This window comes from Balaenoptera musculus, chromosome X (assembly GCF_009873245.2).
Source record: "Balaenoptera musculus isolate JJ_BM4_2016_0621 chromosome X, mBalMus1.pri.v3, whole genome shotgun sequence".
In the NCBI taxonomy this organism is placed as follows: Eukaryota; Metazoa; Chordata; class Mammalia; order Artiodactyla; family Balaenopteridae; genus Balaenoptera; species Balaenoptera musculus.
Genome location: NC_045806.1, coordinates 77,641,582 through 77,656,467, shown reverse-complemented (window position 1 = coordinate 77,656,467; position 14,886 = coordinate 77,641,582). Strand labels below are relative to the sequence as shown.

The 14,886-nt window shown below is 46.8% G+C and overlaps 1 protein-coding gene across 1 annotated transcript; it reads right to left on the bottom strand.

The window, feature by feature from the left end:
* Nucleotides 1-7,654: 7,654 nt before the first annotated feature.
* Nucleotides 7,655-11,530, bottom strand: LOC118889085 (uncharacterized protein CXorf49 homolog). The gene is made up of 6 exons (XM_036840718.1): nt 10,292-11,530; nt 9,418-9,574; nt 8,816-8,892; nt 8,502-8,547; nt 7,876-7,917; nt 7,655-7,771 (listed from the first exon to the last, which is right to left on the bottom strand). The coding sequence occupies exons 1-5, from the start codon at nt 11,528-11,530 to the stop codon at nt 7,877-7,879; spliced, it is 1,560 nt and encodes a 519-aa protein (XP_036696613.1). The 3' UTR covers nt 7,655-7,771; nt 7,876.
* Between the last annotated feature and the right edge of the window lie 3,356 nt (nt 11,531-14,886).

The following is a 14,886-nucleotide window of genomic DNA, read 5'->3' as shown; positions in this document are numbered from 1 at the left end:
GTAATCAAGTAAGATAAAGGTTATATCATTTAGGCAGTTGGAAATCCTGGGAGTAGCATAAACATTTTATGACAGGGAAAGTGGTTGTTGAAATATAAGATTCATAACTAATCCAAATTAGAAGGTAATAATTGCCTCATTTGTTCAGATAAATGAATAGAACAATAGAATTTCAGATATAGTAAAGATGAAGGAAATTATATACACACAGACACTCAAACAAGAGGAATTATTATGGAAGAAACACAATATTTCATGTGTATCATTGTCTGTTAAAGTGTAGTTAGAGAGGAAACTGTTACTCAAGATAAAAAAAAGGAAATCGACTAGGCTGTCAACATTTCCATTTCCTTTTGATTGGTTATATCTATCCCTTTTTTATTACAAGAAATGAAAGACGGCCTCTCATTCATCAAAGAGGAGGAGGAGCTCTGTAAGTGAAGAAACACACATCCCAAATATTCTAAAATCACAAATTGGATCATTAAATAATAGCAATAGCTTATGCAGAGTTATGCTGCGACATAATGAATAAATTACAAATTTTATCTTTCATTGGAGAGATATAATTTCCTTATTAAACATTAAGTATCAGTCCTTAAGGTTTCAAAGATTAAATTGGATCTGAACTGAACCCCCCATAAGCAATTAAACTTACTATATTACATGAATTTTATGATCTTTGGGTTGCATACATTTTTTTGACCCAGAGCTTCAATTTATTTTCTCAATTTAAAAGACGAATTTTTTTTTTTTTGGCCATGTTTGGTCTTCGTTGCTGCACGCGGGTTTTCTCTAGCTGTGGAGAGCAGGGGCTGCTCTTCGTTGTGGAGCACGGGTTTCTCATCGTGGTGGTTTGTCTTTGTTGCAGAGCATGGGCTCTAGGTGTGCAGCTTCAGTAGTTGTGGCACACGGGCTCTGTAGTTGTGGTGCACGGGCCTAGTTGCTCCGCGGCATGTGGGATCTTCCCAGACCCAGGCTCAAACCTGTGTCCCCTGCATTGGCAGGCAGATTCTTAACCACTGCGCCACCAGGGAAGCCCTAAAAGAGGCATTTTTGAATTAATTAGATCTTTAAAGAATGCACTCTCGTATTTACATACATTGTGATACTGAAACTTGCATCAATATTTTGTACAGCTGCTCATCTCAGAAACAGGCAGGATATGTAAGTTTCTTGCTAAATATATCATGCCTTTCTTTTGACCATTTAGGGTTAGTTGGAAAGCAGTTATCATTAGTATGTTTTTTGTTTAAAAATTATCATTAGTATGTTTTTGTTTTATCATATATCACTTAGTCACTGGGAAAGAGAAAATATGCAAAGATTGCTTGGGTCTTTTATGACATTAGTGCTCTCCTTTAGATAAATTAAAAAATTGAACTCTAAAATCAATTATTGGAAAGGAATAAGAGAACACATGTAGAAAGCAAAATCATTAGTATCAGCAAGCAACTCTATCTAGTTGTAGAAATGCAACAAACATGAAAAGGTGCTTGGCAATAGTGAGGAAGAATTCTGGGCTACAGCTACTAAACATCCCTTTAGGTCAGCTGTGCATATTTGCTGAATTCAGGAGCAATATCCCTGTTCTCACAGGTAGTCTGAAAAGAATTCTTATTAAAAGAGGCTTAGGGCTGAAGGATGAAGTGAATAGGAAAGCATTTTGTTTTCTGCTGGCAAAGGATAATCTCTCATAATCCAAATAAAAATCTATCCAGTCTACCCAATGCAGGGGAAACTAGATCTCTAGCCCAAGAACTCTAGTACATTCACACTTTCCTTATCAACTTCTCACTGAGTTGTCCTTTGTAACTAGAACACCACTTGGTTCATACACGATACTCAGATAATATTATAATTCCTGTCCTTTTTTTTCCTTTCTCTCTCCCTATATTGTCGGTTAAATATTTACAGATATTTTACTTTCCTTTATTTTGTCTTGTCTAGTTTCTAAGTGAAATTTTCACAATTTTCTCTTTAATTAATTGAGCATAGTTTTTAATTTATTGAATTGGTTAAAGGTACAGACTCTAGGGATGGAACACTTGGATCTGAATCCCAGCAACACTACCATTAGTTGTGTGACCTTGGGCAAGTTACTTAATCTCTGTCTACCTCAACTTTTTCATTTATAAAATGGAAATAATAACTGCCCAATAAAGTTATTATGAGAGTTATATAAGGTAATATTGTATAAAATTGAGAATGGTACCTGGCACAGAGTAAGCACTATTTAAGTATTAGTAATAAAAATACTAGTAATAATAATAACAACTATTATTTTCATGGTTATATCTTAGTTTGTTGGTCTTCACTGATTCCTTTTACTAAAATCTATTTTTAAAATCTCTTAAAAATTCAAACATATATTATTAGGATTTTAATGAAAAATATTTTTCTTTTACAAAATTTCTATCCTCTGTCCCTGTGTGTGTGTGTGTGTGTGTGTGTGTGTGTGTGTGTGTATAAAAATTTGGAGTTGCTTTGTGACCTCTGACATGATCTAATCCTTGTATGAGGAGTTATGCATTTTAAAAGTCATTATATAGCCATAGAACTTTGGCCAAATGATTCCAAAGGCATGTCACAAGCCATATTATTGTGCTAAATATTAGAGTAACTAAGATGAGATGTTGAAAGAATCTATTAATCAGAGGTGCATACTGGAATCAACTTAAGGAGCTTTTTCAACCTGCATATCCCTAGGCCCATTCTTCAGATTCTAATATGGATTTTCCTTATTTTAGCCTTCGACATAATTTTCCTGGAGTTATCACGATTTGGAATTTATATTTTTTTAATACTGCAAGATATAAAGATCCATTTTACTTTTTTTCTACATATAGTAAGGCAGTTTTTCCAATTGAGAATAATTTACGTTTTCCTCACAGATGTTTTTAGATAGACTGTTTCTCAGAGCAGATTTAGGTCCACAACAAAATTGAGCACAAGATACAGAGTTAGCATATAACTCTTGTTCCCAACACACAGAGCCTCATCCACTATCAACATCCTGTGCTAGAGTGGTATATTTTTTATAATCTATGAATCTACATGGATACATCATTATCACCCATAGTCCATAGTTTACTTCAGGGTTCACTGTTGTTGTTTCAAACATTCTATGGGTTTGGACAAATGTATAATGACATATATCCACCATTATAGTATCATACACAGTATTTCCACTGCCTTAAAAATCCTCTGTGCTACACCTATTAATCCTTTTTTCTTCTCAACTTCTGGATACTACTAATCTTTTTACTATCTCCATAGTTTTACTTTTTCCAGAATGTCATATAGTTGTATGTCATATAGTTGGTTTCCTAAAACCTTTTTTTGATTGGCTTCTTTCATTTAGTAATATGCATTTATGGTTCCCACATGGTTTTTCATGACTTAATAGATAATTTCTTTTTAGTGCTTATAATATTCCATTGTCTGGATGTACCACAGTTTATCCATACACCTACTGAAAGACATCTTGGTTGCTTCCAAGTTTTGACAAATATGAATAAAGTTGCTATAAACATCTGTGTGTAGGTTTTTTGATGGACATAAGTTTTCAACTCATTTGGTTAAATACCAAGGAGGTTGATTCCTGGATAATATGGTAAGAGTATGTTTAGTTTTGTAAAAGACTGCCAAATTGTTTTGCAAAATGGTACACATTTTGCATTCCCACCTGCAGAGAGTAAGAGTTCTGTTGCCCTACATCTTTGTCAGTATTTGGTGTTGTCCACATTTTGGATTTTAGCCATTCTAATAGGTTTGTAGTGATTTCTTGTTGCTTTAATTTGCAATTCCCTAATGACATATAATATTCATCACCTTTTCATATGCTTACTTGTCACATTTACATCTTCTATTGGTGAGGTTCTGTCAAGGTCTTTGACCCATTTTTTAATCAGGTTGTTCATTGTCTTTTGTTGAGATTTAAGAATTGATTGAAAGTTCTGTTGAGTTCAACTATATCCTTACTGATTTTCTGCCAGCTAGATCTGTCCTTTTCTGAGAGAAAGGTGTTGAAGTCTCCAAATATAGTAGTGGATTCATCTATTTCTCCTTGTAGTTCAAACACTTTCTGACTCACACATTTTGACTCTCTCTTGTTAGGGACATACACATTATGAATTTTTATGTCTTCTTCGACAATTGACTTTTTTATCTTTATGCAATGTCTCTCTTTATCCCTGATAATTTTTCTTGCTCTGAAGGTAGCTCTGTCTATAATTAATAAACCAACTCCAGCTTTCTTTGATTAGTGTTAGCATGGTATACCTTTCTCCATCCCTTTAATTTTAATCTATATACATATCATTATATTTAAAGTGGGTTTCTTACAGACAACTTTTATCAATAGTTTTCTTGATTTTTTGATCCACTGTGACAGTCTCTGCCTTTTAACTGGTGTATTTAGGCCATTGACATTTGAAGTGATTGGTGATATTGTTGCATTAATATCTACCATATTTATGATTGTTTTGTATTCACTGTCCTTATTCTTTGTTCCAATTTTTGTATTCAACTCTTTTTCTGTCTTTAGTGGTTTCAATTTAGCATTTTATGATTCCATTTTTTTCCCCTTTCTTAGTGTATCAATTATACTTCTTTTTTTTTTAATTTCCCTAGAGTTTGCAATATACATTTAGAAGTAATCCAAGTCCACTTTCAGATGACACTATAACACTTCATAGATAGTAAAGTACCGTATAACTATTCCTAATTCCTCCATCCTGTCCCTGTTATCATTCATTTTATTTATACATGAGCTAAAATCAATGAATATATTATTGCTATTATTATTTTGAAGAAACTGTTATCTGTTAGATCAGTTAATAATAAGAAAAATAGAAGTTTTTATTTTACTTTCACTTATTCCTTTTCTAGTGCTTCTCCTTTATGCAGATCTGAGTTTCTGACATATATCATTTTTGTCCTTTATGGAGAATTTCTTTTATCATTTCTTATAAGGCAGGTCTGCTGGCAACATTCTCTCAGTGTTTGTCTGAGAAAGTGCTTATCTCTCCTTCACTTTTGAAGGATAATTTCATAGGATACAGAATTCTAAGTTGGTGTTTTATTTTCTCTCAACACTTTAAATATTTTACTCTCATCTTGCATTCATGGGTTTGTATGAGGAATCAGATGTAATTCTTATTTTTGCTGTTTTTTAAGTGAAGTGTTTCTTTCCTCTGACTTCTTTCAAGACTTTATCTTTGATTTTCTGCAGTTTGAATATGATATACCTAGGTGGATTTTTTTTTTTTGACATTTCTCCTGCTTGGTTCTCTGAGCTTCTTGAATCTGTGCTGTTGTGTCTGACATTAATTTAGGAGAAGTTTTCAGTCACTATTACTTCAAATATTCCTTCTGTTTCTTTCCCTCTTTCTCCTTGTGGTATTCCCATTACCTATTACACATTTTGTAACACATTTTGTCACACAGTTCTTCGATATTCTATTCTTTGAGTCTTTTTTCTTTTTTGATTTTCAGTGTTGGAAGTTTCTATTAACATATCTTCAAGCTGAGATATTCTTTCCTCTACCTGGACCAGTCTATTAATAAGTCCATTGAGAGCATTCTTCATTTCTGTTTTAGTATTTTTGATCTCTAGCATTTCTTTTGATTCTTTCTTAGAATTTCCATTTCTCTTCTTACATTGCCCTTCTCTTCTGGCATGACGTCTACTTATCCGTAGAGCCATTAGCATATTAATCATAGTTTAATTTGTTGGTCTGAGAATTCTAATATTCTTGCCTTATCTGGCTCTGCTTCTGATGCTTGCTTGCTCTCTCTCTTTAAACTGTTTCTACCTTTTAGTATGCTTTGAAATTTTTTGTTGAAAGCCAAACATGTTGTACTGGGAAAAAGGACCTACAGCAAATAAACTTTTAATAATATGGTGGTAAGATGTGTGGAGAGGAAGAGTGTTCTTTAGTCCTATGATTAGGTCTCAGTCTTTTAGTGAGCCTGTGCCCCCGGACTGAGAACTTAACAAGTGTGTCTTGGTTCCTCCTCCACCTAAGGAGGGACTGGATGGTTAGAGGGGACTGGGAGTGAGTATTTTCCTTCCTCCACGTGGAAGATTAGTGAGATCTGTAGTTGAGTGTTTCTGTTCTCCCAAGTGGCAGGCTAGAGTGGGCTGGAGTTGGATATTTCCATTCCCCCAGATCATTAGACTATGATAGAACCCCAATAGTTTATGCTCTAATAAATTATTTTCTCCTGAGGGCAAACCTTATGAAGAACAGAATGCTCTGGCCTACTTCAAAATAGCTACATTTCCTCTCCCCTACAGGAAGTACGAGGGGATTTTTCTCCAATCTTCACTTTGAGCACCTGGTACAACTCTTGGAAGTAAAACTCACAAAAATGAAAGTACTCCCCACCCATAGATTGGGATCCCCTTTAGATTTTATCTCTTTTAGAGTTGTCCACATGGAGCCTCCAGCAATTCATCAGTTATAGTTCAGGTTTTCTACTCCAATATTTTTTCCCATGGAGGTTTTAGCTCATAGCCCTCCTTTCTTGTAAGAATCCAACATTTTGAGCATCCCGACACCCTGTCGTGGGGTTTGGTGACTTCTGCATCATCCCCCTCCTATGTTTTGGGAATTTAACAACAACCCTTGAACAGAACAGATCCGACCCTTGCTTTTGCTCATTCAATGCCTTACAGAACCTGGACCAGCCTCTACTCCCTTTACTCCCTGAATCACATCTTTCTCCCTCAAGGGAGATTATCCCTGATTACTTTTATTCACACACAGGGACACACAGTCACCAACCTGGAATGTCCTATCTACCAACATACCCCCTTTTGTGTAGTAAAACACCGGTCTTTCGGGAAGGGTGTCAGGCAGAACCACCCTCGCCTCACTCAAACACAAATCTGTCCCTCTGAGTCTCAGGCTGGCACAGCCCTGGGTCCCGGCTGAGGGAAGGAAGTGCTCCCCAACCTCCAGTGAGGGGGAAATCGAACATGGAGTTCAGACTCAATCTCGTGTGTCCTAAAGAGGCAGTCTGGGAGATTGAGCTGGGACACGGAAATATCATTTCCAGGAAAATCTGTGTCATGGGGCGGGTGGAAGAGTATTTGACGGGGACCATGCAAGAACACAGACCTACTAACCACACTTGCCATAGAACCTGACGGGCCAATTTCCACTCAAGGGTATAGAGACGACCAGGCTGGAGGAGGGTGGTCAGCTGGCTAGGGCAGGGAGGATGTGAAAGCTTCCAGATTGGAGCTCTGGAAGGGGGTCATGAGTTCCTGCTGATGGGGAGGGGGAATGGCAGAGATGAATGGGAACCGCCAGACCCCAAAGGAGGAGCGGGGTTTGGAGAGAACTAGAAGAGGGCCTTCGGGGGAAAGGGAGGACGTGCCAATGTGGCCTGGCAGAGCACACACAGGACCCAGACCTGGGACACTCCGCTGGCTTGACTGCAGGGATGGTAGCAGAGGCTGGCCCAGAGTCCCCACCACAGGATGCCAGAGATACTGTTCTGGAAAAGGCTCTGACGTGGAGCAGCGCCCCGCCCCGGCCCCCTACCCCTACCCCTCCAGAGAGAAGGCAGAACACAGAACACAGAATATGAGAGGTACTTTAATTGGAAACTGCTGTGAAACTGGGGCGGGGCGGGGGCAAAACAAGGGGGAGAGGAAGCCCTAGCTGAGGCAGAACAGGAGGGAACGAGCTTGGCCACAGCTCCCGGGCCCCAAAGGTACCAGCTGCTCCTCTTGCAGGAAGACGCTGGGCTCAACCTGTGAAACAGCGGAGTCAGGGAAGAGCCTCAAGCCAGGGCCAGCCCCCAGCCCTGCTCAACAGCCAGGACTGTGGGAAGGGGTACGGTGTGTGTAACACTCACTTCAAAGGGTCTGGAACTTGTCAGCCAGGTACTGCATGGCGGCTGCAACAGGGACAGGCATTAGCAGGCGCTCCAGACAGAGGGATATAGAAGCCCGTCCCCCTATCCCCGTGAGGAACCGCCTAGCCCTGCAACCTGAAACCCCCTCCAGACCCGATGCAAAGAGCTCTGGGCCTGATCACTCCCCACCACCCAAATTGAATGTGGAACCGGTTCCTAAAGGGAAACAAAATGTGCCAGCAGCTCTCATGCTGTGGGCCGTGCCACAACCAGTCAGAACTCGTCACACAAACAAACAAACAATCCAACAAGAACCTTAGAAGCCACACCAAGCAGCAGTTCAAGGAAAAAATCAACGAGGCATCTCTAAAAGTCCTATCAGAAGGAGATTCCCTAGGACTGGTCTGGTTGGCAAAGTGTGCATGCAGTCCAGACAGTACTTTGCTACTTGTACACACGCCCAGCTGTACATGCACAGCCGGCTCCAGGGCCAGGCCTGCTAGGTTCTCCTCCCCACAGGGATGTTGGTCCCTGCGAGGCCGACTGCACCTGCAGCCCACCCCCACCCCAGGTGCCCACCTGGGTTCTGCACTAAGACACCGCTCTCCGTCCCCGGTTCCTCATACCAAGTTGCTCCTTAAGGTCGTCTATTTCTCTCTGTAGCACGAGACACTAGGCCAGCAGACACAGGAGGAAGAGAAATGATTAGTATACTCTGGCCTCCTCTCTCCTCCACCTTCTCCTCTCTCCAGGGCCCTCCATCCCAAAGCCGGGTGGCTAGACTGGCAAGGGCTCCTCAGTGGAAAGGAGGTGGGCTCCCTCCGTGGGGTACGCGATGGGGGCAGGGGAGGGGGGGCCCCCACACATGTCAGTTGAACTTGGACCCAGATCCCGCCCTCGAGTTTGGGCCTGCATTTCCAGGAGCCAGAGGAAGCATTACCCAAGGACAGCCCGGCGTTCCCAGTGGCTGCTGCTGCCTTTCCGGTCTTGGGGGATGGTCAAGTGGCTCCCGGTCACCTGAGAGGGAAAGGACACACAATCCAGCTTCCCAGGCTCCCAGTGAGGTGGAAAGGGCCAAGCGGGGTCTAACGTGAGGTGAGGCAGCACCACCCTCCGCTGGCAACAAGCCGCCCCTGCTCTGCCCAGCAGCCCGAACCTTCTCTCTGGGCCTGCCTCCCCTGTTCCCCGGGGGCAGCCATTTCGCCACCGCAGTCCCCAAAGACTGTGGCTCTGGATTCGACCCTCCCAGAGCTGCAGCCACAGCCAGCACGTGGGAGAGCAATGTGGGCGAACAGGACTTAACAGAAAAGGCTGTTCCCCTGCAAGTCTACACCCGGAGGAGCTGTTTGGGGCACTGCCACCGATCACCCCGGCCGCACAAACCCCAGAGGATGATGTGGCTCAAGGCCAGCCCTGCCAGCACCCCGTCTCCTGTGGGAGAAGCTGCCTGGGAGCAAGGCTGTGCCCCCAGCAGAGACAGAGCCAGAGGTTTCTGTCCTCAACCCCTCTCCCCTCCCCTCATATCAAACCCACGACACTCACCTGAGGGGACAGGCCCCCTGGGCATGACTTCTCCTGGGTTCAGGGCCAAGGGCTCTGAGTTTCCTGGATCTTGGGGGCCTCTGGTGTTGAGGTCGCCACTGCTGGCTTTTCCACGATGCATGCGTGGAAAAGATGTGCCTGGCCTGTAAGCTGGCAGCTGAAACAAGAATTTCTCACCGATTTGGACTAAGGATGTGTGTGTGTGTGTGTGTGTGTGTGTGTGTGTGTGTGTATGTGTGTGTGTGTGTGTGTGTGTGTGTGTGTGTGTGTGAGAGAGAGAGAGAGAGAGAGAGAGAGAGAGAGAGAGAGAGAGGGAGAGAGAGAGAGTGAGTTGTGTGATTCGGGGCCGGAGTGAGGCAGGGAATTGGGAAGGGAATTGAAAGGCTGATCTCATTAGCACTTTCTCCCTCAGTCAGCCCCAGGCCAGCAGGCAGAGCTGATCTAGGGACAACAGTGGGGCACTGAGAAAGCCCAGGTCCCCTGCAAGGAAGGTCTGGGGAACAGCTAGGAAGTAGGAATCAGGAAGCTGGTGAGTCTAAATACTGAGGCTTTTTGGGGAAGCTTTTAAGGGAATCCCCCGACCCAATTCAGCTACCAGCCCTCCCTTCCATCCCAGCCCCAGTCTCGCAGAGGAGGCTGGAAACAGGCCAAGGGTGGAGAACCGGGCCCAGCACACCCGAAGTGCTACCTTAATGTTTGTCCCTAGTAAAAGGAGCCCGATCTGGCATCCTAATGACCCAGTGACCGAGGGGCACCCAATGACGACCCCTGAGGGATGGACAGAGGCAGCATGGGTGAAGACGTGTGTCCTGGGGGCGGTTGGAGCGGGGAGGGGGAGAAGAGTGGGGAGAGAGGAGGAGCATGGCCTACTCACTAGGCCCTTTGCGGCTGGGTCTCTATTTGGGTCCTTATCTTCTCCCGCCACCGCCTCAGACTCCCTTGCCCGCCTGGCCACGGATTTCTTCCCAGCGCCGGTGTGCTTGGACTGTTCGGTTCCCAAAGGGACCAAGGTATACCTCTTGGATCTCCCAAGCAGCAGAATACCAGAGACTGGGGGCAAGGTGGCCGGTTCCAGGGCAGTTGCCGAGATTCGCTCTCCCCCGGAAGGGAAGGTTGTCCCCAGGGCAAGTTTGGAGGCTCCCCTGAGGGATTTCTTCTCCTGGGCCCCCTTCTCCCTAGGAGTGACCCGCGGCAGGCCACCTGCAGCAGCAGCAGCAGCTCCCGGGTAGCTGGACCTGCTGCCCCCCTTCCCCCAGAGCACGCTCCGCATTTTCTTAGGGGAAGAGATGCCCTGCTCTCCCACGTCCTGCGTTTCCACAACCGAAGTGAGTCCTTGCGGAGCCGAGGACAGGGAAGAGCCTGGCACGTGAAGGAAATTCTCCCTGACTTGGAAATTCGAGTGTCTGGGAGTGTCCCCGGGATCCTCGGGTCTGCTGGGCTCGGCCTGGCCTCCTCCTCTGGGGTAAGTGCTCACCGTCATCAGCTGTGTCTCACTGAACTCATCTGAGGACTCGGGGTCGGACAGCAGCCAGGCCAGGCCTTCCTCGGGGAGCCGCTGGCGATCCGCAGCCACGTTCAACCTACGCTTAGGGCCTCTCTCAGGGTTCCCCCAGGCCCGGCCCGCTTCAGGCCCACCGAGGTGGAGAGGGCGGGCCGGAGCTGGCGGCGCTTCCCCACAGCTCTGGGCGGGCGCTCCTCGACCGCCGGGACCCGCCTCGAGGCCGGCCCACACGGCGGACACTTCGAAGGCGGCGCAGCTCTCCAGGGACGGGTGTCTGCGGACGCCCAGCACGTCCCACTCGGCCAGCTGCAGCAAGATGGCCGCCGCAGACTCCTCGTCCAGGAGGTCCCTCGTGTCGTCAGCCGGGGAGCCAGGTCGGCCTTCGGGGCCCCACGGCACCGGCCCTCCCGCTTCCAGCATCGCCCGCTCCGACTGGAAGCCCTCGGGGTCCGGGAAGCCGCCCCCGCCCTCGCCGCTCCGCGGCTCCCCGGGCTCGGGGCCTGGGTCGGGTCCCCACGGGACTGCGGGGCCGGCCGGGCCGACGCCGGCCCGCTCCCCGCCCTCTGGGCCGAAACCCGTTCCCCACACAGACACCTCATCGGGGGAGCTCATGTCGCGACCCTGGCGGCGCCGGAACCGGGGCGACTGTCGATGGCCCGAGTCGCGGTCGCGGGCGCGGGCGCGGTCACGGCGGGTGAGGCGGGCGGCGCTCAGAGGGCAGCGGCAGCTACCTCACGCGCCGCACGAGCTCGCCTCAAACGAGACGACGCGCGGCTTCCAGCGCACCTCCCACGCCCGCGCCGCGGCCTCCTCATTGGTCCGGGCCCCGCCAACCAGCGGGCGCCTTGTTCGCCTGCCGCCTCGAGGCCTCACCAATGGGGTCGAGGGCCTCTGGTTTGCCCCCAAGCCTGTGGGCGGTCCGGGCAGTGGGCTGGCGAAGGGGATGGTGGGAGTGCCTCCCTCTGTCAAGCCTCTCGGCCCGCCTCCTCCTGTCCCGCCTCCCCTTTCCGGTTAGAGTCACAGCGGCTGAGCCTTCGTCTCCCATCTACACAGGGGGTCGGGGAGTTAGGGCGCTGGGCTCCACGGGTGGTGAGGATGAAACGTCAAGATGGAGGCGCTGGACGCCTAGCACGCGCCGAAAGCATTTGCCAGCCTCCCTTCCACCGCAAGCCTTACGACCCAACAGGAGAATGGGCACAGGAGTCCCGCAGTCAGTGATCAGGGGTCGGCCAGAGAGCAAAGGGATCGTATTTTCGTTCTGTAAGGTCTCTGTCTCAACTGCTCCATCAAATGTGGCTCAGCAAACGTTATTGGCAGGCGGGTTTGGCGGACAGACTGGGGTTGGCCTCGCTCCATCAGCCCTTCCCCCGCTCTGAGGCAAATTCAAAGAAGAGGAAATCGCAGTGGCCAGTTACACCCCAAGAGATGCTCCCCACCGCTGATCCTGGAGATGTGAGCTAAAACCACGAATCGGGTTTCACACACTAGGTTGACAACCTTCAAAGAGCTTAACCATTCCGAGGGTGGGAGAGGTTAGGAGCAAACCCCTGTGGCGGTGGTGCAAGAGATCCATTTGGGAGGTAATCTGGCAGAATCCATTGAAAGCAACTTAGTGCCAGCACGGACTCTGTGCCTGGCACTCTTCTAAGCGCTGGGCATAAATAGTAATGCATCCGCGTGACACGCCTAGAACTATAGTACCAACTATTACTGGCCTCTTACCGGTGAGGAAACAGGCACTGAGAGGTTCAGCCACTGGCCCAAGGTCATTCGGCTCGTGGGGATCAGCGGCAGGATTGAAACCAATCAATCTGACTCCAGAGTCCTTGCTTTGAGCCCAAGATCTTAAAACTGGAAGGAAAAATAAAAGCTATTTCCTCTATGTTCCAGCAAGTCCGCTGCCTGGTACTTCTTCCGGAGACACGCTGGTACCTGTAGTGTACAAGAACACAGGCACAAGGGTGTTGGTGATGGGAGAAACTGGGAACACTCCAAATTCCCATCAGTAAGGAAATGGATGAATGCAACGTGGCTTAGCATCCAGTAGCATAAAGCGTGGCAGTCCAAAGGAATGCATCAGGCCATTCTCACAGCCTTCGAAAGCATCCGCCTGACTTCAAACTGTAAGTTGCAGAACGATGGCTTTGGATTCACATTTGTAAATTAAAGCACTTGCGTGCGTGGGCACACACACACACACACACCAGTCAATCCTATGTAATATATGAGAATTCATTCAAGTATATGTACAAGTATGTTTTAAAGTTTTGAAGGACGCACAACCAAGGCCTACCAGTTGTGATGGCCGTGGGTGTGGATAGCCAGGTGTCTCTCAATTTTTCTTGGAACTGTCAGTTCTCAGCTTCCCTGAGCTGAGCAGTACTGATGTCTGGGGAGTGGTCCCTCTCTTGGTTTCTATATGGCCCATGGATGTTAGAATTTCCCTTGTCTGCCAGCCAACTCCTACTCTGACACCCCTCCATTCCTCCCATACCTTCCTTCTGCTCTTTCCCTTTCATGCTCCTCTGCCTTCAGTCACCTCTCTCTCCTGCATCCTGCATCCTGCTCTGGCTGACCTCCTGGAGAGTCCTGGGATGTCTGAACCCCTCTTGTCTGTGGAACTCAAAGGCCCAGTTTTCTGGGTCTGCACCTGAGAAGCTGGCCATGCTGGAGAAGTTACAGAGCAGGGGAGATTGGGTGCGCTGTAAATCTGCAATCCTCCTCCTCGAGCCTGCCCCCGATGGTGCCTGCCTGTTTGTGGATACCGCCCTCTTCCACTTCTCCCAGTGACTTTTTAAGTCATGGTGTGCTATTTCAAATATGTTAAAATGAATAAGGAAGGATATAGCAAAATCTCCCGCATCCACCAGCATCCTATGAAACGTTACCGGTGGATCCAGTGGAAGCCTCCGTCTTCCCTCTCACCATTTCCACTCCCTTCCTCCCTCCCCCATAGAGAGACTCCCAGAACTTCTTCTCACCTTCTCCACTCTCTTCGTCCCTGTGGCTCTCCTACCTGCTCTTCCCCTGCATCCCATACGTCTCCAATGATGTCACTAATCTCTGCTTTACCCCCCTACACTCACCAGGATCCAGTACTGGTTTTGACTTACTCTCTTGGCCTGGGATGGGAGCCAGTGTCAGAGGTTCCTCTTGGCCTTCCCAAGGTGATAGCTCTTACTCCACAGACCAATGACCCAATGTGCAGGTCATTGCTCCAACTGCCAAGTGTATCACTTAGAATTATCAGCTTGGGGACTGGAGAAATGACCACTATGTTGGTCCAGGGACCCAGTCAGCTCACCGTGAACTGATATCTATCCCCAGCTCCTTTTACTGCCAGAACCTCATAAGCCCCACTCTAACAGGGCCCCATCATGACACTTTGGGCTTCCGGGATCAATGTCAGCTCAGAACCTGTGGCCAGTAGTCCTAGACATGTCTGTGTCCAGTGCCAGTGTGCAGTCACCCAAGCGTCTAAGAAAACTGCTATAAACATTTGCATACAGATTTTTTGCAATTTTTTTTCATTTCTCTTGGGTAAATATCTAGGAGTTAACTTGCTGGATTGAATCGTTAGTGTATTTTTAACTGTTTCCAGAGCGTCTGTACCATTTTTTGCATTCTCACCAACAATGCAGGGGAGTTCTAGCTGTTCCTCAGTCTCTCTAGCACTTGGTATTGTCTGTATTTTGTTTTTATTTCAGCCATGCTTATAGCTATGTTGTGGTATCTCATTGTGGCTTTAGTTATTTCCCTAATGACTAATGAGGTCAAACATCTTCTCAATAGCTTACTGGCCATCCAGTAAGCACAATGTCAGTTCGATTTTTTTTTTTTTTTGCTCATTATTTATTGGGTTGTTTGATTTCTTATTACTGAATATCGAATGTTCTTTATCTCTTTCGGATACAAGTTCTTTACCATGTGTGCTTTGCAAATATTGTTTCCCAGTCTGTGGCTTATGC